The sequence below is a fragment of the Oncorhynchus nerka genome, linkage group LG17 (assembly GCF_034236695.1).
Source record: "Oncorhynchus nerka isolate Pitt River linkage group LG17, Oner_Uvic_2.0, whole genome shotgun sequence".
In the NCBI taxonomy this organism is placed as follows: Eukaryota; Metazoa; Chordata; class Actinopteri; order Salmoniformes; family Salmonidae; genus Oncorhynchus; species Oncorhynchus nerka.
This window is the reverse complement of record NC_088412.1, coordinates 18029335-18052360: the sequence shown is the minus strand read 5'-3', so window position 1 is coordinate 18052360 and position 23026 is coordinate 18029335. Positions and strand designations below refer to the sequence as shown.

Here is a 23026-nt window from a genome sequence, read left to right as displayed (position 1 = left end):
AAGGCTAGTAATGTCATCCGAAATAGAAGGTAATAAATTGATAACAGGAAATCCGATAGGCTAAAGTACAGGCAGGGAATAGGCGTCGTTAGTGAGGCAGGCAAAAACGATCATACATTAGGGGGAAACCCAGAGCTCCAGATAGCAGTATGTCACAAAACAAACAATACATCACAATGATGGGGTGCAAAAACTGAACTAAATAGTGTGTGATATGTAAGTCGCTCTGGATAAGAGCGTCTGCTAAATGACTTAAATGTAAATGTAAATGTGATAATGACATACAGGTGTGTGAACAGGTGATCAGAATTCAGGTGATTAGGATCTGGAGCGTGAGCTGCGTTCAGGGGATCTATGTGTTTGAGAGTGGAGTTGGAAGCAGACGTTACATTCAGCACTTAAAATATACAAGAACTGTGTTTATTCAAGCAAATACCCCGCTTTCAAAAATAAAGTGATTCTATTTTATTTTGACTAAACCGAATTTATTTTCTGACGTGCAACATGCTATCCCAGCATAATTCGCATGCATTAGCCACTGTTCATGCCCACTTTTTAATTACACAATTTTCACTAATCGTTGTTGAATTTTACTATTTGTAATTGACGTTGCGCTTCACTCTCATTTAGGGCAGTGTCGATCACACTCACCGGATGAACTTGAGAATCTGAACTGGAAACGATTTCTCAATTTCTAAATGATCGTTCACTCTCGCAACCAAAGACTGCAAACAACACTTATAGTGTATGTAGTTGTTTATATTACGCTATTAATTTAGTATTAAAGGATAAATATTATCACACGTTTATGTGAAAGTATGAGAAGGAGATAGTGTCGTTCAATCGAGATAGTTGTGAGCTAGCCAACTTTCGACTTCATCAGTTGTGCAATAACGGTTGTTGTTACAATCTAATCACCGTCGGGAATTTTTAAACATGGCTGAACTAAGTGTCAAGAGATTAAAGACCAGCCTGCCTATCTGTAAAATTCACAGACCATTTGTCGGGAGCAGGGTGAAACAGAACCTCCCTGCGGTCGTTGAGGAGAGTTTGTGAGGAGTATCTACAATGCTTATGGAGATTACTTACAGACTTGATGCACTGGTAAGGGCGACCTAACCATCCAGCAATAGGCTATAAGTGCAAGTTACTTGTTTACAAAATGTTCTATGGGAAAATTGGAAGTTTATAAATAAAAGCTATTTGAAATTGCATGGATTTTTTAAAATAAAATAATTTATGGCCTGAATCACTGAAAGGTTTTCAACCCTCTGTCATGTATTTAAGCAATAAGGCACGAGGAGGTGTGGTCTACATTATGAACTATGTTAGGTGGTTCGAGCCCTGAATGCTGATTGTCTGACAGCATACCACGGGAATGACAAAACATGTATTTTTACTGCTCTAATTACGTTGGTAACCAGTTTATAATAGCAGTAAGGCACCTCGGGGGTTTGTGATATATGGCCAATATACCACTTCGTGTCGCGTCGTGCGTAAAAACTACCACTTAGCGTTGCGTCTTGCCTGAGAACAGCCCTTAACCGTGGTATATTGGCCATATACCACATCTCCTCGGACCTTATTGCTTAATTATAAGCTAATTGGTTCGAGCCCTGAATGCGTGCCTTTTTGCTTAATGTAGAGCTTATCGTGACTGTCATTCCACAACATTGCATAACTAATGTGTCCAAGCAATGAATCTTGCAAGTCTTCATCTTATCGTTTATTTCCATTTCCATACTTAGTCATATTTGCACAGGTCTTTGATGAGTTGATTAAATGTACCAAGTTGCTTAAAGTTAGTCACAATATGAATTAAGCTGTATGCCATCCAATACAGCAATATATGTCAATAACCCACTTGTAAATCATTCTCACTGGAGTTACTCTATATGATTCACTCTTCCAGGCCAATATATTTGAGCAGGATGATATTGCCTTGCCAAGCGTGGCAGCGTTCTTCCATGAGCACTCTGAGCAGGAACAGGCGCAGGCTGAGGCCATGCTGGACTACCTGTCAGACAGAGGGGGACAGCACTGTAATAAAGACATACAGGTACACTGTAAGACTTTAATGTCATCTCAACAGTAAAACACTATAGAATGCACAGTAAAATACCTTAAATGTGTTTTACAGCATTAATGCTGTAGATTGTACTACATTATGGGTCAAATGCTGAAAAATACTGTTATTAACTGTAATTGTAATTGTAATCCTATAGAAATTACTCTAATTTACTGTATTTCTTTACAGTAGTCCCTGAACACTGCTGTAGTTGAAGGTGCCAAACTGTCTGTGGTGTGTGAAAGAGAGGGAAAGAGAGCTGTATCTCATATTTGAAATCAAGACTGTTCTCAGGGCAGGTCTACCGGTTTTACTTTTCTTAGCAGTTACTTTTAGCAGTTACTTTTCCTAGCAGGTTACGTGAATTAACGCAGCATGTTATGATAATTAGGTGAAGGTTAGGAAAGCTAAAATGCTAACAATGTCCCGACTCGAACCTATCTACAACCAGGCCTGCCCTGAGAACAGACTTGATTTCCAATAATGCGATGCTCTGCGCCAAAGGGTCTGTAAGGGAAGACTCATGAGAAAATTATCTTTCTGTTCTACTCGAGCTATTTTGTATTTTCGTGGAAAAGTAGCCTAAATATTTTTGAGCAGCTGCTAGGTATGTACTAATTCCATATACAGTTGTGGCCAAAAGTTTTGAGAATGACACAAATATTAATTTTCACAGTCTGCTGCCTCAGTTTGTATGATGGCAATTTCCATATACTCCAGAATGTTATGAAGAGTGATCAGATGAATTGCAAATAATTGCCAAGTCCCTCTTTGCCATGCAAATTAACTGAATCCCAAAAAAACATTTCCACTGCATTTCAGCCCTGCCACAAAAGGACCAGCTGACATCATGTCAGTGATTCTCTCGTTAACACAGGTGTGAGTGTTGACGAGGACAAGGCTGGAGATCACTCTGTCATGCTGATTGAGTTCGAATAACAGACTGGAAGCTTCAAAAGGAGGATGGTGCTTGGAATCATTGTTCGTCCTCTGTCAACCATTGTTAACTGCAAGGAAACACGTGCCGTCATCATTGCTTTGCACAAAAGGGCTTCACAGGCAAGGATATTGCCGCCAGTAAGATTGCACCTAAATCAACCATTTATCGGATCATCAAGAACTTCAAGGAGAGCGGTTCAATTGTTTTGAAGAAGGCTTCAGGGCGCCCAAGAAAGTCCAGCAAGCTCCAGGACCGTCTCCTAAAGTTGATTCAGCTGCGGGATCGGGACACCACCAGTACAGAGCTTGCTCAGGTAGGTGTGAGTGTATCTGCACGCACAGTGAGGCAAAGACTTTTGGAGGATGGTCTGGTGTCAAGATGGGCAGCAAAGAAGCCACTTCTCTCCAGGAAAAACATCAGGGACAGACTGATATTCTGCAAAGGTACAGGGATTGGACTGCTGAGGACTGGGGTAAAGTCATTTTCTCTGATGAGTCCACCTTTCCGATTGTTTGGGGCATCCGGAAAAAAGCTTGTCCGGAGAAGACAAGATGAGCGCTACCATCAGTCCTGTGTCATGCCAACAGTAAAGCATCTTGAGACCATTCATGTGTGGGGTTGCTTCTCCGCCAAGGGAGTGGGCTCACTCACAATTTTACCTAAGAACACAGCCATGAATAAAGAATGGTACCAACACATCCTCCAAGAGCAACTTCTCCCAACCATCCAGGAACAGTTTGGTGACGAACAATGCCTTTTCCAGCATGATGGAGCACCTTGCCATAAGGCAAAAGTGATAACTAAGTGGCTCGGGGAACAAAACATCAATATTTTGGGTCCATGGCCAGGAAACTCCCCAGACCTTAATCCCATTGAGAACTTGTGGTCAATCCTCAAGAGGCGGGTGGACAAACAAAAACCCACAAATTCTGACAAACTCCAAGCATTGATTATGCAAGAATGGGCTGCCATCAGTCAGAATGTGGCCCAGATGTTAATTGACAGCATGCCAGGGCGGATTGCAGAAGTCTTGAAAAACAAGGGTCAACACTGCAAATATTGACTCTTTGCATCAACTTCATGTAATTGTCAATAAAAGCCTTTGACACTTATGAAATGTGTGTACTTATACTTCACTATTCCATAGTAACATCTGACAAAAATATCTAAAGACACTGAGGCAGCAAACTTTGTGGAAATTAATATTTCTGTCATTCTCAAAACTTTTGGCCAAGACTGTACTATATACTTCTATATACCTGCAGGTTTTCTTAATTAACTACGCTACTAACTATCTCGCTAACGTTAGCTTGTTTGGATTGTGTTAGCTAACAGTATATCCAAGTTGACATGTCGGTCTGTTGCGTTGATCTTTCTTGCTGGTAAAATCATTTGTGATATTGTAGCTATAGAGCAAATCATTTTAGTATTAACAACGTGCAGAAATCCATATGTTTGTTTCTTTGGATAGGCTACTTAACCCGTGGGTGCATGACATGGTGCTAACGCTATGGTATTATTAGTGGCAAAATGGTCATAGGCTTCACCAGACAAAAATACAGTTTGTCTAGGGAGGGAGCGAGAGTTTAGCTATGTCGAATACACCTTTAGTTTGTCAACAGCCACGGACTGACATTTTGCCTTGGGATGTATACTTTTTGGGTGATTCTGCAGTTGGAATGAGAAGAATGGAAGCTCTCAGATGAAAGGGGAATGGTGCTTGCTAACGTTAGCTATAGCTCAGAGATGGCGCACTCCATTGGACACCTTTCTCTAAATATCTCTGGTTAATGTTAGCTCTATTCAGTCTCAGGGTGCATGTGATTTAGCAGTGTAGTGGAATATACCCCCTATGCTTTTGTTATCCTTATTAGTCCATTTAAATTAATAAATTCAGCAACAACAGGCACAGACTGATATTTTACCCTGCAAGATATTAAAGTTATTTTTCATTTTCCTTTTCTTCAAATTGTGTGGTTAGCTTGCTAACATTATTCAGGGCGATGGTAGTGGCATTTTCCGCTTGAGTTGAATTTTCCTTGTGCTTCTGCTAATCTTTCAGAAGTGATCCTATCCAACCATTAATTAGGCAACGTTAAATTAATGATATCTGAAACATCAGGCACAGACTGATATTTTATTTAGCCTTGTAGTGTATAATTATTTTGTTTAGATTGTGTGGTTGGCATGAGTTGCATAGTAACGTATAGCTTGATAGCTCTTGGTGTGTAAATGCCATTTGGTGGCTGGGGGTAGTGTAATTTTCATATTGCAGGATTGCACGTAGCTGGAAGTAGCTTTATTGGGAATGTGCAGGTGTAAATCCTGCAATTTCTGTTTCCTAAATATTAAAGCATTCATTACTCATGCAAAAAAAAACATAGAAATGTTGTGAACTACAGTTTTTGCTTGTGGGATAGAGTGCCCTTGCACTGAAGCATCAGTACTTGTTACACTACCCCGACCTCATCCTGCAACTTGGGCGACACAAACGAATGAGGACACTAAGGTTTGAGAGCAAGCACTCCTACTTCAAGGAGTGTGCCAGAAAACTTGTCTGAGAGCCACTCCAGGATTACTTATGCAGTGGCCAATTGTTTCCACATAGCATTGAAGTTGTTGGTGTCATAAATTCATTTGAGGAGCAATTATATAACAACACCAGTCAGGGAGCCGGACAGTCAAAAGGGTTCACAAAGCAAAGCACTGCAGAGGTGTTTAAAATTGTATACAAAGCAAAAACATACACTAAAGGCCTTGTTGTAATGGGAGAAAATGATGACGGATACACATTTGGAAAGATCTCAGTGATTCTGGTCACAGAATCACAGGTGCATTTCATTGTTGGGTGGTATCAGTCTGTGTCACTTTTATACCAGATTCTCTGATTAATTACAGTCGAAGTCGGAAGTTTACATACACTTAGGTTGGAGTCATTAAAACTGTTTTTTCAACCACAAATTTCTTGTTAACAAACTATAGTTTTGCAAAGTCGTTTAGGGTCGTTTAGTAGTGGTGATAGTAATAGTAGTAGTGGTGATAGTAATAGTAGCGATAGTAATATTAGTAGCGATAGTAATAGTAGTAGTGATAGTAATAGTAGTAGTGATAGCAATAGTAGTAGTGATAGTAATAATAGTAGCGATAGTAATAGTAGTAGTAATAGTAGTATTGATAGTAATAGTAGTAGTGATAGTAATAGTAGTAGTAATAGTAGTAGTGATAGTAATAGTAGTAGTAATAGTAGTAGTGATAGTAATAGTAGTAGTGATAGTAGTAGTGATAGTAATAGTAGTAGTAATAGTAGTAGTGATAGTAATAGTAGTAGTGATAGTAGTAGTGATAGTAATAGTAGTAGTGATAGTAATAGTAGTAGTAATAGTAGTAGTGATAGTAATAGTAGTAGTGATAGTAATAGTAGTAGTGATAGTAATAGTAGTAGCGATAGTAATAGTAGTAGTAATAGTAGTAGTGATAGTAACAGTAGCGATAGTAATAGTAGTAGTGATAGTAATAGTAGTAGTGATAGTAATAGTAGTAGCGATAGTAATAGTAGTAGCGATAGTAATAGTAGTAGCGATAGTAATAGTAGTAGCGATAGTAATAGTAGTAGTGATAGTAATAGTAGTAGCGATAGTAATAGTAGTAGCGATAGTAATAGTAGTAGTGATAGTAATAGTAGTAGCGATAGTAATAGTAGTAGCGATAGTAATAGTAGTAGTGATAGTAATAGTAGTAGCGATAGTAATAGTAGTAGTAATAGTAGTAGTGATAGTAACAGTAGCGATAGTAATATTAGTAGCGATAGTAATAGTAGTAGCGATAGTAATAGTAGTAGTGATAGTAATAGTAGTAGTGATAGCAATAGTAGTAGTGATAGTAATAGTAGTAGCGATAGTAATAGTAGTAGTGATAGTAATAGTAGTAGTGATAGTAATAGTAGTAGCGATAGTAATAGTAGTAGTGATAGCAATAGTAGTAGTGATAGTAATAGTAGTAGCGATAGTAATAGTAGTAGTGATAGTAGTAGTAGTAGTGTTGATAGTGATAGTAGTAGTAGTAGTGATAGTAATAGTAGTAGTGATAGTAGTAGTAGTAGTGTTGATAGTAGTAGTAGTAGTGACAGTAATACTAGTGGTGATAGTAATAGTAGCAGTGATAGTAACAGTAGTGATAGCAGTAGCGATAGTAATATTAGTAGCGATAGTAATAGTATTAGCGATAGTAATAGTAGTAGTGATAGCAATAGTAGTAGGGATAGTAATAGTAGTAGCGATAGTAATAGTAGTAGTGTTGATAGTGATAGTAGTAGTAGTAGTAGTGGTGATAGTGGTGGTGATAGTTGTAGTGGTGATAGATGTAGTGGTGAAAGTTATAGTAGTGATAGTAATAGTAGTGATAGTAGTAGTAGTGGTGATAGTAGTAGTAGTGATAGTAATAGTAGTAGTGGTAATAGTTGTAGTAGTGATGATAGTAATAGTAGTAGTGATGGTGATAGTTATATTAGTAGTAGTGGTGATAGCTGTAGTGATAGTAGTAGTAGTGGTGATAGTAGTTGTAATAGTAGTAGTAGTGATAGTAGTTGTAGTAGTGGTGATAGTTGTAGTGGTGATAGTTATAGTAGTAGTAGTGGTAGTAGTAATAGTAGTAGTAGTAGTGGTGATAGTAATGTAGTAGTAGTAGTAGTGGTGATAGTAGCAGTCGTAGTTGTGGTGATAGTAGTAGTGGTGATAGTAGTAGTAATAGTAATAGTTGTAATAGTAGCAGTAGTGATAGTAATAGTAGTAGTGGTGATAGTAGTAGTAGTAGTTGTAATAGTAGCAGTAGTGATAGTAATAGTAGTAGTGGTGATAGTAGTAGTAGTAGTAGTAGTTGTAATAGTAGCAGTAGTGATAGTAATAGTAGTAGTGGTGATAGTAGTAGTAGTAGTTGTAATAGTAGCAGTAGTGATAGTAATAGTAGTAGTGGTGATAGTAGTAGTGGTGAATGTTATAGTGGTGATAGTAGTAGTAGTAGTGGTGATAGTAGTAGTAATAGTGGTGATAGTTATAGTAGCATTAGTAGTAGTGGTTATAGTAGTAGTGATGGTGATAGTTATAGTAGTAGTAGTGATAATAGTAGTAGTGATAGTAATAGCGATAATAGTAGTAGTGATAGTAATAGTGATAGTAATAGCAATCTCTCTCTTTCTATTCTTTCTATTTCCATGTTTGTCCTAGTTGACATATCTTAGCTAAGGAGGATCAGAGTTTCAAAGATTGGGGTGATAATCTGCACGCCACCGAGATTTATTTGAGACTTGTTTGCATCTCTCATTCTCTCAGAAATCCTGCCATGTGGGTTGGGTCAGTAAATGATCTGCTTGCTCCATCCCAGAGCCTGTGTTGGCTTGCGGTAGCGTGCTTCTCTGGCTCCAATCTAGCCCTGCTCACTCCTCTCTATCATCCTTCTCTCTCAGTGTCACGACTTCTGCCGAAGTCGTTGCCTCTCCTTGTTCGGGCGGTGCTCGGCGTTCGACGTCACCGGTCTTCTAGCCATCATTGATCCATTTTTCATTTTCGATTGGTTTTGTCTTGTCTTCCCACACACCTGTTTTCAATCCCATTCATTACCTGTTGTGTATTTAACCCTCTGTTTCCACTCATGTCTTTGTCAGAGATTGTTTATTGTCAGTGTAGTGTTGTTGTTGTATAGGTGCGCGACGGGTCTTCCTACCCATATTTGTTTATGTTCTTTTCCTGTTTAGTGTTATGGAGCATGTTACTATGACATTATTAAAAGACTCCATTTTACACTCCGTTTGACTCTCCTGCGCCTGACTTCCCTGCCACCTATACACATATGCCTGACAGCATCTCTGACCAACAATATGAAGTCAGCAGGAGAGGACACTATGCTCATGGAGCTGGAGGAACGCGTTCAGGAACAAGTGAGGGAGCTTGACTGTATAAGCTCCGTCATGGATCGCATTGTCCAGAATATGGATCGCTGGGAGAGACAGGGAGTTTCTCCAGCGCCACCACCACCATAACATTTACATTTACATTTAAGTCATTTAGTATGATAACGCAGGAGGGTCACAAGGAGAAGATTAGTCTTTTCCTTATTGATTCTCCTGCGTATTCTGTGGTGCTAGGCCTACCCTGGTTAGCTTGCCATAACCCCACTGTTTCTTGGCCACAGAGGGCTCTCACGGGGTGGTCGCGAGAATGCTCAGATAGGTGTTTAGGGGTTTCCGAATATGCCGATTTGGCTCTCGCCTACTCAATTACCACCCCATCGACGGGGGGATTGTGCGATAGATCTCCTGGTAGACGCTGCATATCCCAAGAGTCACGTGTATCCCCTGTCGCAAGCGGAGACGGAGGCTATGGAGACATATGTCTCTGAATCTCTGCATCAGGGGTTCATTCAGCCATCCATTTCACCCGTCTCTTCGAGTTTCTTTTTTGTGAAAAAAAAGGATGGCGGTTTACGCCCGTGCATTGATTATCGAGGTCTGAATAAAATCACAGTGAAATATAGTTACCCGCTACCTCTGATTAATACGGTTATTGAGTTAATGCACGGGGCACGTTTTTTCACAAAATTGGATCTCAGGAGTGCGTACAATCTGGTGCGTATTCAGAAGGGTGATGAGTGGAAGACGGCATTTAGCACCACCTCAGGTCATTATGAGTACCTTGTCATGCCATATGGGTTGATGAATGCTCCATCAGTTTTCCAATCATTTGTAGATGAGATCTTCAGGGACCTGCACGGGCAGGGTGTAGTGGTGTATATCGATGATATTCTGATATACTCTGCTACACGCGCCGAGCATGTGTCTCTGGTGCGCAGGGTGCTTGGTCGCCTGTTGGAGCATGATCTATATGTCAAGGCTGAGAAATGCTTGTTCTTCCAACAATCCATCTCCTTCCTAGGGCATCAGATTTCCACTTCAGGAGTGGAGATGGAGAGCGACCGCATTACAGCCGTGCGTAATTGGCCGACTCCAACCACGGTAAAGGAGTTGCAGCGTTTTTTGGGGTTTGCCAATTACTACCGGAGGTTTATCCGGGGTTTTGGTCAGGTGGCAGCTCCCATTACCTCACTGCTAAAGGGGGGCCCGGTGCGCTTGCAGTGGTCGGCTGAGGCGAACAGGGCTTTTGAGCACCTGAAGACTCTGTTTACCTCGGTGCCTGTGCTGGCTCATCCGGATCCCTCTTTGTGGAGGTGGACGCATCCGAAGCTGGGATAGGAGCAGTGCTCTCTCAGCGTTCGGGTACGCCACTGAAGCTTCGCCCCTGTGCTTTCTTTTCGAAGAAGCTCAGCCCAGCGGAGCGAAAATATGATGTGGGGAACCGAGAGATGTTAGCTGTTGTAGTACCCTTGAAGGTGTGGAGGCATTGGCTTGAGGGGGCTAAAGACCCTTTTCTCATCTGGACTGACCACCGCAATCTGGAGTACATCTGGCAGGCGAAGAGATTGAATCCTCGCCAGGCAAGGTGGGCCATGTTTTTCACTCGTTTTGTGTTTACTCTTTCTTACAGACCAGGCTCCCAGAACGTTAAGGCAGACGCATTGTCTCGGCTGTATGACACAGAGGAGCGATCCATGGATCCCACTCCCATACTCCCAGCTTCGTGTCTGGTGGCGCCTGTAGTGTGGGAGCTGGACGCGGACATTGAGCGGGCGTCACGTGCAGAGCCCTCTCCCCCTGAGTGTCCAGCTGGTCGTCTGTACGTTCCGTCTGCTGTCCGCGACCGATTGATCTATTGGGCTCACACGTCACCCTCCTCTGGTCATCCTGGGATAGGTCGGACGATGCGCTGTCTTGAAGGGAGGTACTGGTGGCCCACTTTAGCTAAGAACGTGAGGATTTATGTTTCTTCCTGCTCGGTGTGCGCCCAGTGCAAGGCTCCTAGACACCTGCCCAGAAGTAAGCTACAACCTCTACCCGTTCCTCAACGGCCGTGGTCGCACCTGTCGGTGGATTTTTTTGACTGATCTTCCACCTTCACAGGGTTACACCACGATCCTGGTCGTTGTGGATCGGTTTTCAAAGTCCTGTCGTCTCCTCCCTTTGCCCGGTCTCCCTACGGCCTTACAAACTGCAGAGGCCCTATTTACACAAATTTTTCGGCACTATGGGGTGCCTGAGGATATAGTGTCTGATCGGGGTCCCCAGTTCACATCAAGGTTCTGGAAGGCGTTCATGGAGCGTCTGGGGATCTCGGTTAGTCTTACCTCAGGTTTTCACCCCGAGAGTAATGGGCAGGTGGAGAGAGTTAACCAGGATGTGGGTAGGTTTCTGCGGTCTTATTGCCAGGATCGGCCGGGGGAGTGGGCGAAGTTCGTGCCCTGGGCAGAGATGGCTCAGAACTCGCTACGTCACTCATCCACTAACCTTACTCCTTTTCAATGTGTATTAGGGTATCAGCCGGTTCTGGCTCCTTGGCATCAGAGCCAGACCGAGGCCCCTGCGGTGAACAATTGGTTTCGGCACGCTGAGGAAACCTGGGAGGCAGCCCACGTCCACCTTCAGCGTGCCATAAGGCGCCAGAAAATTGGCGCAGACCGTCGCCGCAGTGAGGCCCCAGTGTTCGCACCAGGGGACAGGGTCTGGCTCTCGACCCGAAACCTGCCCCTCCGCCTGCTCTGCCGGAAGCTGGGTCCGCGGTTTGTGGGGCCGTTTAAAGTCCTGAGGAGAGTGAACGAGGTATGTTATAGGTTACAACTGCCCACTAATTACCGTATTAACCCCTCGTTCCATGTGTCTCTCCTCAGGCCGATGGTGGCTGGCCCGCTCCAGGAGGCTGAAGTGCGTGATGTTCCTCCGCCTCCTCTAGACATCGAGGGGGTTCCGGCGTACTCTGTTCGATCCATTTTGGATTCGAGACGTCGGGCGAGGGGCCTTCAGTACCTCGTGGACTGGGAGGGCTACGGGCCGGAGGAGAGATGCTGGGTTCCGGTGGAGGACGTGTTAGATCCTTCCATGTTATCAGAATTCCACCGTCTCCATCCGGATCGCCCTGCACCTCGCCCTCCGGGTCGTCCCCGAGGCCGGTGTCGACGCGCAGCTGGAGCCGCGCGTCAGGGGAGGGTACTGTCACGACTTCTGCCGAAGTCGTTGCCTCTCCTTGTTCGGGCGGTGCTCGGCGTTCGACGTCACCGGTCTTCTAGCCATCATTGATCCATTTTTCATTTTCCATTGGTTTTGTCTTGTCTTCCCACACACCTGTTTTCAATCCCATTCATTACCTGTTGTGTATTTAACCCTCTGTTTCCCCTCCCCTTTGTCAGAGATTGTTTATTGTCAGTGTAGTGTTGTTGTTGTATAGGTGCGCGACGGGTCTTCCTACCCATATTTGTTTATGTTCTTTTCCTGTTTAGTGTTATGGAGCATGTTACTATGACATTATTAAAAGACTCCATTTTACACTCCGTTTGACTCTCCTGCGCCTGACTTCCCTGCCACCTATATGCCTGACACTCAGCCCCTTTCTCTCTCGATCTCTCTCTCTCATTTCTCTCTCAAAGACAGGCAGGCAAGCAGTTCTTGTTATAGTTTTTTGTAAAAATATCTCCCTGTTCAACTTTTCTCCTTTTTAAATTTTTTTTAATTTAGAGTTCATTTTTTTCTTACATAATCCTGTATATTTAAGAATGACCTATTCTGATATCTTGGTTTGTGTATGGTGAAGTACATTATTGGCCAGTATTTGTCAATGTTCTTATCACTGTATCTCGCTCTGTCTCTGTCTCTCTCTTTCTCTCCCCTACTATCTGGAGTTATAATGTTGCTCTTTTCAAATGTTATTCTTTGTGGTTAAAGTGCAATTCATGTGAAATTCATGTTTTGAATTTGAATAAATATATATATTTGTACACATTGTTTTTCTTACAATATTATGTGTCAGGGAGCTGTCTTCTAAAGACAGCCTGCAATGCTGCTTAGTACTGTAAAATAATTGTATATTACTGTAGGTATTTCCCTGTAAATTTACAGCATTATACTGGCACCACAGTTTCCAGTTTAATACTGTAATTTTGCTCTACAGCAGTGATGCTGTAATATAGTTTACAGTATGAATTTCCTTACTGTAAAACATATTACAGCATCCCTGCTGTAAATTTACCGCATCGATGCTGTAATATGTAACATACTGTATTACAGCATCCTTGCTGTAAATTTAAAGCAAGAATACTGTAATAATTTTTACAGTAAGGAAAATGGTACTGTAAACGATATTACAGCATCACTGCTGTAAAGCAAATTTACAGTATTAAACTGGCAACTGTGGTGCTAGTATAATGCTGTCAATTTACAGGGAAAAGTTTTACAGTGTAGAGCTGCCCGCTTATAGAAATATAATGAACCACCACCCTTTATGGCATAGTTGACCTGAATGGGGATGCCTGTTCTACTCATTCTAATTCTGTGTGCCCACTGCCGGGGGAGAGGGGATGGGTTCCTCCTAACTTTAGGCAGTGCAGTAGGGCATGGGTCATGCATGCATGCCTTTTTCCTTCTGGCTAAATAAATTGGCACACTAGCTTGGTTTCCATTCAATTGGCCACAGATTTTCATGCGGATATCCTAAAATCTGCATAAAAACAATAAGCGCATTTTCCCACCAGATGTGAGTTTCCATCAAACTGACTTGTGGCAGATAAAAGGCTGTGCGTGATGAAGTAGTGCACATAAATTACTTTTGCGGTTAAGTTCCCATGTACGGAATAAAAAACATAAGTTCGATGGTCATCTCAATTTCAACTTTACCGATGGTTTTCACAACAAACTGTTGTGATTAATAGCAAACTTGCACAATCTGGTTTTGACACATGCTCTCAAGACAAGATATCCCTCACTGATAGTGGACAGGGGGTTAGTTATATGATGAGAAATGAATAAGGGCAAGATCATTTTATTTGATAATTGGCAGCCAAGCACCGGTCACCAGCATTCAAATAATAGCTTACCCTCAATATTTGGACTATTGGAAATGTGCATGATCACAGTGCATTTACCCACCATGTGAAGTTCATCATAATGTTTTTAATCTGCCTATAAACGTCTCATGCTTTTCCACATCGTGGTGGTAGGCCCATATCGTGTGACTCCCAAGTTTACTTTATTTTATCAATATTTGCGCATAAAGGCATTTCCAACGTCATGTCTCGCATAATTAATTTTACAGACACATGAAATTGTACCAACATTTGCTGTTTCCATAAGCCCTGTCGTGACTTTTTCTTATGCGTCAGGTAATTATTTTGCATTAAATGGTTGTGTGGAAATCTGGTTACTGTCTATGCTTGGTGCTGGGGATAAGGGGTTGTGAGTGGACAGAATAGGAACGTCTGAGGCCAAGGGGGTGGGGGGTTAAACCCTAACCCTGGAGCTTTTCCTGGGGCTCAGGCCTATTGCCTGTCAGGGTGTACATTTCCCCTGAGTTCCGGAAAATTGGGGAGATTAATGTGCAGGCGGAAGGACGAGGCATTAATTGTGTTTCCAGATGTACGGGGTGGCGTTGACACTTTAGTACCGTGTCCTCTTTCTGCCTCCTCCAGTTTTACGAGTCATGTCAAATCGATCCCAAGTGGGACCGCTAAGGGGTCCATCATCAGCAATTTGGGACACCTTGTTATCCATTGATCTGTGAGGGCAAATGATGTGCCCTGAATAAGTCTATTCATCAGTTTTGATATTGTTACGATTTGTATTAAATTCTGCAACCAATTCTTCAACTTTGTTTGAAGTTTGGAAGGAAGTTGTCTGAAAGGCTTTTCGTTGTTTTGTTTATAAAACAGTTTGGATAGATTCATTTTCATAAAGATCATAGTTAAAGTAGGAGAGATATATTCAAGTGTTTTCAGATTTTAAGAAACTACAGTAGTATATTAATGAATTAAAGTAAAAAAATATATAGTTATCCTTCAGTAAGGGGGACAATTAAGCGAGCTGTTCTGTTCTAACATCTACATTTTGATTATTAGCACAAGGTTTCCCATATTCGGTCCTGGGGCCCCCCCTGGGTGCACGTTTTGGTTTTTGCCCTAGCACTACACAGCTGATTCAAATAACCAACTCATCGTCAAGCTTTAATTATTTGAATCGGCTGTGTAATGCTTGGGCAAAAAAACACAACGTGCACCCGGTGGGGCCCTAAGACCGACTATGGGAATCCCTGATTTAGCAGAGCGACTTACAGTCAGTGCATTCTAATGGCCGTCTCTGTGTGTGTGTGCTGTCATTCTCCCCCAGAGGCCAGGCTGTGAGGTGGTGTGTGCAGTGATCCCAGCCCTCGAGCTGATGCTGGGCCAGTGGAAGGAGGAGATGGCTGTGATGGTGGAGCTCAGCCAGCTGTCCAAGGAGCACAGCGACCCGCACTCCGCCAGCGTGGTCAAGAGCCGCTTCCTGGGGCCACTGGTGCCCCGCGTCAAACTGCTGGGAGACCTCCTGACCAACGCCCGTAGAGTGGGCTGCACCATTGACCGCTCGGGGGGCTTTGGGGAGTACCTAATCAACCAGCTGCAGGAGGAGTTGACCAATGTCACCAGTGGATGAATCACTCACTCACTAGCGTGCGTTTCCATTAAAGAAGCCTACTTGGTGAGTTAGACTCACAAAACAAGCCTTTCCTGTCATGTCTGTGTTTTTTTGTCTGGGCACCTATATTGTGTTATTGCTAGTCAGTAAGACCAATGTATTGTAGAAGACACTCCAAAGTCCTCTATGGAAATGATTTCTGAACTGAACAAACAAGGGGGGATGGCTTATTTACAAATAGCTTCATTCTAGAATGTAAACTGAACCAAAAATGAAGAATACATGTATTATGTACTTGATCTGGACATTTAAAAGGGCACAGCCTCAGTGTATCATGTATGTATTCCGTAAGCAAAGTTGAGCCTTGATGTCTTAAAGGATGCTGTTGGATGCATTGAGAGGTAACAATGTGACAATCAAAGTTGATACTGTAATATCTGGTATTTGACAATCCTCACAGTATACTATGTTAAGTCGCTTATAATGTGAAGTATTTCTGTATTTACTATGTTACAAAGAGATCACTGATTCGTTAGAAATTCTGGGTTGATGATTAAGAGATATTGTTTGGGAATTGTCTCATCGATACACTTTGTGTCCACAAAACATATTGCCTTTAAATATACTGTTGAAATATGCATTATCCCTCTTCATCACATACAGTACAAAGTTACAACAATGTCTTCCTTTTGAAATAAAGTCTTGAAAAAAAACCTCTAAGCTCTCTTTGTTCTATATGGCTCATATAGTGTTTAATGTAATATAAGTGTTCGTAGTGACTTTAATTTCCTGACTGTCAAAGGATTCTTGATTGTTGCAGGAGTTTTGCATGGGATGTCATCACTGGTTTAATTAACTCACTATCGCCATCTAGCGATCCTAATCCAGACCTAGATATTGTGTGTATGTACTGATATGTACTGTCGACTGTGTGACGTTTTAAATGTATGTATTTCACTCCTTGACTGATCATGTTATGTACTATGTATTATGTCATGTTTCATGTGGAACCCAGGAAGAGTAGATGAGGCTTTTGCAGATGCTAATGGGGATCCCAATAAATACCAATAACAATACATTGAGGGTTTCAAGTAGCAGGCTTATCGTGGCCTATTTTTCTCCAGTAGGCCTGTCTATAAAAAATAAATAAAAATCCCTTCAAATCATAACAGCCATGAGAGCATTTCGTATTTAGAAAAGTATATTTATTTCAAACAAACAGGTCCGCCTGATTAAATATAAAGCAGCCTGCACATTGGATAATGAATATATTTGAGGGCTATAAATTATAATAATAGGTTGTGCAAGACGACAATTAGTGATATCATTAGGCCAACTTCCATCTTCGAAACCAATTGTATAGGGACACTAGATAAACGTGTGAATAACATAATTAAAGATTAAGACAGGTTATGAGCTATTTGAATTTAAAAGAGCGTTCGAGACTTATTATTCCTTTGAATACAGTCATACTGATATTTTAAGAAGCTCATATTAATGAACAATGAATTACAATCAAATCACTTTCATAAATGTAATATACAGATTCAATTGTAATATGTTGGTGCATAGCTGTATTATTATTATACTTCTATGTAGTCCTATTACTAGAATAGTATGCTTTTACTAAAGTTCCTTCTGGAAAAATAAAGTAATCCTATTCCATGTTATTATAGAGACAGTTACGAGAAATTGTACACTAATTAGCATGAAGTTGTAAACCCCTCCCTGCGCACACACTCCGCGCGACCATTGGCCAATCCAGGGAGCTGTCAGAAATGCAGAGCACGCCCCTAACTCACCAGGGATAAAAGCTTGTTTGAGCCACAGCATCAGCAACAGGTACCCAAGGGGTGCACTAGGATACAGGTTGGGAAAGACAACCAAATTCCTACACTAAAAACTAATACTAATTGTAAGTTTTTTGGTTGCTCTAAGGATACCTTTACAGTTCAACTTTTTGCCCAAAGTTTCCGGTAACCTCTAACGTTTGTGACAAATACAGAGCCAGGATTACAATCGTTACAAGGCTGGTCTTGGAATTTGACAGTGAGATGGAGTTGTCGGATATTTCGTTCCCTGTCACCTCTGCTGATGACTTTTATGACGACCCGTGCTTCAACACCAGCGACATGCATTTCTTCGAGGACCTGGACCCCCGGCTGGTCCACGTGGGACTCCTCAAGCCAGACGACCACCATTACAACGAAGACGAGCACATCAGGGCACCGAGCGGGCACCACCAAGCCGGGAGGTGCCTCCTCTGGGCATGTAAAGCTTGCAAGAGGAAAACCACAAACTCTGACCGGAGGAAGGCTGCTACTATGCGGGAGAGGAGGAGGCTGGGAAAGGTCAACGACGCCTTCGAGAACCTGAAGAGATGCACGTCAAACAACCCCAATCAGAGGCTTCCCAAGGTGGAGATCTTGAGAAATGCAATCAGCTACATCGAGTCTCTGCAATCTCTGCTCAGGGGCCAGGACGGCGAGAACTACTACCCGGTGTTGGAACACTATAGCGGGGACTCTGATGCATCCAGTCCACAGTCCAACTGCTCTGATGGAATGGTGAGTTGGTGCATCTTGACATCAGTGTATGTGCATGACCCCACTGGAATTCGGTAGTTTTTATTCAATAAAACCTATTTGCAGGTCTATATAAATACATTTAGTAGGCCTATTCGATTTGATTTTCTTATATTATTTTGGAACTACCAATTGGATATCACGAAATTGTGGAGAAAAATTGGTAAATAGTACATCAACAACAAAAAATGTTACATGCTAAGTACACAAAAAGGTGAGATATAGGTATATAGTTTGAGATATTCATGTCATTCAATATCACTCCAAAAGCTGTCAGAACACACAGTGCTATTTTATTGATCGAATTCTTAGATTGCATTTATTAATGTTTTATCCAGATGGACTACAATGCCCCGACGTGCACGTCCGCAAGACGAAGCAACTATGACAGCTCTTATTTCGCCGAGACTCCAAATGGTAAGTTATTATTTTAAAGTGTTATATTATTGTGACTTGTTAGGCCTAGACCTTTATTATACGGTTTTTAAAATACGTTTTTTTTCAGCAGCTCTCCTTCAGTAGCCTAATGCACAAGACCCAAGGCAGACATTTTTTGGCACACATGTAGATAATGTTACTTGTCTCTGACTGATGTTTCCTTCACCTCTGTTACAGCTGATTCCAGAAGCAACAAGAACGCAGCGGTCATTTCCAGCCTGGATTGTCTTTCCAACATCGTGGAGAGAATCTCTACAGACACGTCTGCGTGCACTGTGTTATCAGGCCAGGAGGGTTCCGAGGGTAGCCCCTGTTCTTCACAAGAGGGATCTATCCTGAGCGAAACGGGGGCACCCGTGCCGTCACCGACCAACTGCCCACAGTCGTCCCATGACCCCATCTACCAAGTGCTATGAACACAGTGAAAACGAATCGATTCCTGTAAATTGTAGAAAACAACAAACGGACAGAGTTGCAGAATGTTGCTGTGGTAGAATAATATGATGGCAAAGCTGTCATTCCTTCTAATAGAAAGGTTTCAATTCCTTGAAGATCAATCATTGGCTTCCCATTGGTCACGTTTTATGAGATATCATTTCCGACTTATTTATGTAGGCCTAAGTGTAATCGTAAATGAAATATTTGACCACTTTCTTAGACTTGTGTGTGTGTGTGTGTGTCATCGTCATCTTTTGTTCTTTCCTTGCCATTTTTATTGTTTATGACAATAGAGGACCATTTTTGTATATGTGTAAATAAGAGGTGATTTGTTTTTTTTTAAATAAACAAAAAAAAGTGTTTTATGTATTTAATGTAGGCTGAGGCGCTTGGTTTGTTTGTTGTGAGAAATGTTTAACTTTATATTTATACATCTTAAAATGAGTGAAAGGCTTTCGATGTTATTATAAATAAATGACTATGAGTATTTATACAAACCATGTTTCATCATTTATTATATTTTGCCAAGATAACTGTGAATGTGTGTCGTTAATACCTGGCATGTTTAACCTGGGGAACACGGGTAGAAAATATTGAAATTCAAAATTCAAAAACACTGTAGCATATTATACTGTATTAATTAAGCATATTATATAATAATAGTATGCCTATTGTAAATAGGGCAATGTTTAGTTTTGATTTAAATTAATCAATGGACAAGAGTTGTTAGTTTAATGTTCACATACATTTAATAACAAAATTAAACGTAACACAGGACACAATAGCATATTATCGAATGTAAATTATTTCGATTATTACTCCATGTCATAGGCCTATCACATCTAACGTCTCAAAGCATGAACTATAATGGGAAGGTTATAGGCTATGGCCTATATTAAATACATCTTATTGTATTCCTAACTGATGGGTTTGATAAGGTCACAAATTACCCACAAACAAGACAGAAACTGTTGCCATAGAATAATATGTCTAACAAAAATAATATGTCTAACATATTATTTTATAAGATAGGCCTAATATCCCTTAAAATAACCTATCAACGCAGGGCCGGAATACTTACTAGCGTACAGCTCTAATTGTTGCATAAATCATGCATTGATGTCGAATGGACCTATTTGCACAACAATCCATGTCATGCTTTAATACAAAACAAATTGCGACACCATTTTAAATTATTACGAAGGTTTCCTCTGTTTCAATTCACACAAATACATTGACAGTATACGCCTAGTCTACAATGTTTTTCTCTCCATTCTATAATGGCATTTCCATAAGTATATCTGTATTCGTGAATTCATTTCCAAAAGAAAACGTTACTCATATTTATGTTAAATATGTACGCAAGGAGTACAAGTTATGAAAATAGATTTTAGGCCTATAAACCTATAGCCTTTCTTCTTTTTGATGCTATCCCGAAAAAAAACATTTGAACATATGCATGCTATTCCGTGTCTGACTGACATTTAGCAGGCTAGATGTACAAAGAATTGCTATTTATAATTTCAATCAGTTAAAATGTAGCCTATTCAATGAAACCGTTTGGCTATCTATGGTCAAATGCAAAAAAAAACATTAGGTCCGATTTGACCTATAGCAATGGTCTATATTTCAAACATTATAACCAATTAGAATAAATACACTTTAATGGAAAAGTACTATGAGGTGTGTTAACATTATTGTTTTTGCCTTTATTTATTGTCCTGTTCAAAAGTGAATGACAGCAACAACAAAAATCTTGAACAGAAGCGAAAGGAAACATACATCTGTGTTTTTTGGCTGAGAAGTGAGCAAAGTGAGTCGCTGGCCCTTATGGGTCTAACATTTGAGCAGAGACAGCAGTAGCGTCATCACGAGTTCAGATTGTGTACTGCAATGCAAAAGCCCGGAGCAATAATTCAACTAGGCCAATAAGGCTACAGCAAAGATGAGGGCTGTTACAACATTTTCCATGTAGACAGTCTCTACTCGGCGGAAATATAGGCCTATAGTACGGTCGCTTATATGACAATGGATCTATAGGCAACTTACTATGGCGGGCTTGCTGCAAAATCTCATGGTCTTGTGCTCTTTTGAGAGATGAACAACTAGCTGGCTGTTATCTCGTCACAAAAATAGTTGCGCATGGGCATAACTGTCTGGGCTGTAATGTGTCCCGGGGCGCCGTCGACTTGCTGTAGTAGGCAGGGGAGCCACTTGGGTTTTAGAAGTGGGGGGACATAACCTGGCGGGGGTCCACCCCATTTATTGGGCATCTAAAGCTAATTTTCTGCATTTTTACACAATCCAATATGCTGTCTTTATTTAGAACAAAAATTAAGCAAAATGCCCACAGTCATCAAGCTAAGTATGAGATCCTTATTAAATATGTTCAACTTATTAACAAGACTGAATTAGATCAAAGGTAATTAAAGTAAAAATATTGTGTTGCACCTTTAACCAATAGCCTAACAAATAAACAACTCTTGATAAAATACAAAGACTTCTGATTGTCTTTATTAAGACATCCTCTGTATCAAATGACAGCCAGACCGACCAGCCAGCCAGACCGACCAGCCAGACCGACCAGCCAGCCCTACCGACCAGCCAGGCCGAGCCCCCTGCACGTCCGACCAGCCAGCCAGACCGACCAGCCAGCCCTACCGACCAGCCAGACCGACCAGCCAGCCAGACCGACCAGCCAGGCCGAGCCCCCTGCACGTCCGACCAGCCAGCCAGACCGACCAGCCAGGCCGAGCCCCCTGCACGTCCGACCAGCCAGCCAGACCGACCAGCCAGCCAGACCGACCAGCCAGGCCGAGCCCCCTGCACGTCCGAAAGGTTTGGGAACACAAAAAAAAACACAAAACCCCCCACATACACCTTAAATATACATTAAAACAGCAAATCACAGCAAATCCTCCATATAATGAATTATAATTAATAGGCCTAATAGTACTGTAGAGCCCTTTTTACTTGCACACAATTTAGCTGGGTTGCCCCATCCTGTCCCTAGGAGTCCACCACTCTGCAAAGCCCCAACCCAACACACCACACTCAGCTTTAGGATCTTAGTGAAACATTCAGTATTGGTTTCGGGTGTGTTAGGCCAAGGCCAGAGTGACAACCCACAGGACGGCAGACCCCCAAGGCCAGGATTTAGCAATCCAGCAGCTAGGGATTGCCTAAATAGGTACGGTGGCTTGCGAAAGTATTCACCCCCCTTGGCATTTTTCCTCTTTTGTTGCCTTACAACCTGGAATTAAAATATATATTTTTGGGGGGGGGGTTGTATCATTTGATTTACACAACATGCCTACCCCTTTGAAGATGCAAAACACTAGTGATACATAACTTCACATTGTGGGAGGATAACCAACCTTCCAATTAATGCCAATGTATTTCTTAGCTACTATAAATGCTTGGTTGCACAGTTTCTTCCGATAACAGTCTCCAGTATCAACATTTCCAAGCAAACAAAAACAGGGAGAAGGGAGAACCTTTAGACATGCTGAGATAAAAGTACATGCTCTTTACTAGAATTCAACAAGCCTTCGCAAAAGACCATAACATATGCAAATATGTGCCCTTTAGTGTTTTACAACTCCAGGAATGACATTTCTGAGTGCATGTATTTCAGTGTCACTATGTTCTATGGATGGCCTTAAACTGCAGTAATTTATGTCTGAGAAGATATGAACATGACTAGGCATTCAAACATACGGTATCTGTATCCATTCATCATCATCAATAGCTTCTACCAGATCTTGCTCTCATTTTTGTTTTACATGTTTTGTGTCATTGGGAAAAGCCTCTATCATCCCTTGATTGTCACGTTCATCATAACGAGGAGACCAAGGCGCAGCATGATAAGAATACATTCTTTATTACATGACGAACACTAAACAAACTAACAAACAAAAGTGAAGCTATAAGACACAATTGCTGACATGCAACTACACACAGACAATAACGCACAAAACCAAAATGGAAAATGGTAACCTAAATAGGATCCCCAATCAGAG

At 41.5% G+C, this 23026-nt stretch overlaps 2 protein-coding genes across 3 annotated transcripts; both read left to right on the top strand.

The window, feature by feature from the left end:
* Positions 1-679: 679 nt before the first annotated feature.
* LOC115120356 (ferritin, heavy subunit-like) lies at positions 680-16242 on the top strand. 2 transcript variants are annotated; one of them, XR_010459410.1, is made up of 3 exons: positions 680-1104; positions 1913-2059; positions 11778-12878. XR_010459410.1 is itself a non-coding variant. In XM_065003023.1 (3 exons), the coding sequence occupies exons 1-3, from the start codon at positions 1069-1071 to the stop codon at positions 15559-15561; spliced, it is 486 nt and encodes a 161-aa protein (XP_064859095.1). In that variant the 5' UTR covers positions 680-1068; the 3' UTR covers positions 15562-16242. The 2 variants fall into 2 exon arrangements, 1 of the variants encoding a protein (XP_064859095.1); XM_065003023.1 differs by lacking the exon at positions 11778-12878 and adding an exon at positions 15259-16242.
* Positions 16243-17395: 1153 nt separating this feature from the next.
* Positions 17396-19492, top strand: LOC115120355 (myoblast determination protein 1 homolog 2). The gene is made up of 3 exons (XM_029649285.1): positions 17396-18110; positions 18467-18545; positions 18744-19492. Exons 1-3 carry the CDS (start codon positions 17598-17600, stop codon positions 18980-18982), a joined length of 831 nt encoding a protein of 276 aa, XP_029505145.1. The 5' UTR covers positions 17396-17597; the 3' UTR covers positions 18983-19492.
* The last annotated feature ends 3534 nt before the right edge of the window (positions 19493-23026 follow it).

Coding starts and splice junctions, on each gene's coding strand:
- LOC115120356 (XM_065003023.1), top strand. CDS start 1,069: ATGCTTATGGAGATTACTTACAGACTTGATGCACTG. Junction 1,105..1,912: donor CTTACAGACTTGATGCACTG/GTAAGGGCGACC, acceptor TCACTCTTCCAG/GCCAATATATTTGAGCAGGA. Junction 2,060..15,258: donor ACTGTAATAAAGACATACAG/GTACACTGTAAG, acceptor ATTCTCCCCCAG/AGGCCAGGCTGTGAGGTGGT.
- LOC115120355 (XM_029649285.1), top strand. CDS start 17,598: ATGGAGTTGTCGGATATTTCGTTCCCTGTCACCTCTGCTGATGACTTT. Junction 18,111..18,466: donor CCAACTGCTCTGATGGAATG/GTGAGTTGGTGC, acceptor TGTTTTATCCAG/ATGGACTACAATGCCCCGAC. Junction 18,546..18,743: donor TTTCGCCGAGACTCCAAATG/GTAAGTTATTAT, acceptor CCTCTGTTACAG/CTGATTCCAGAAGCAACAAG.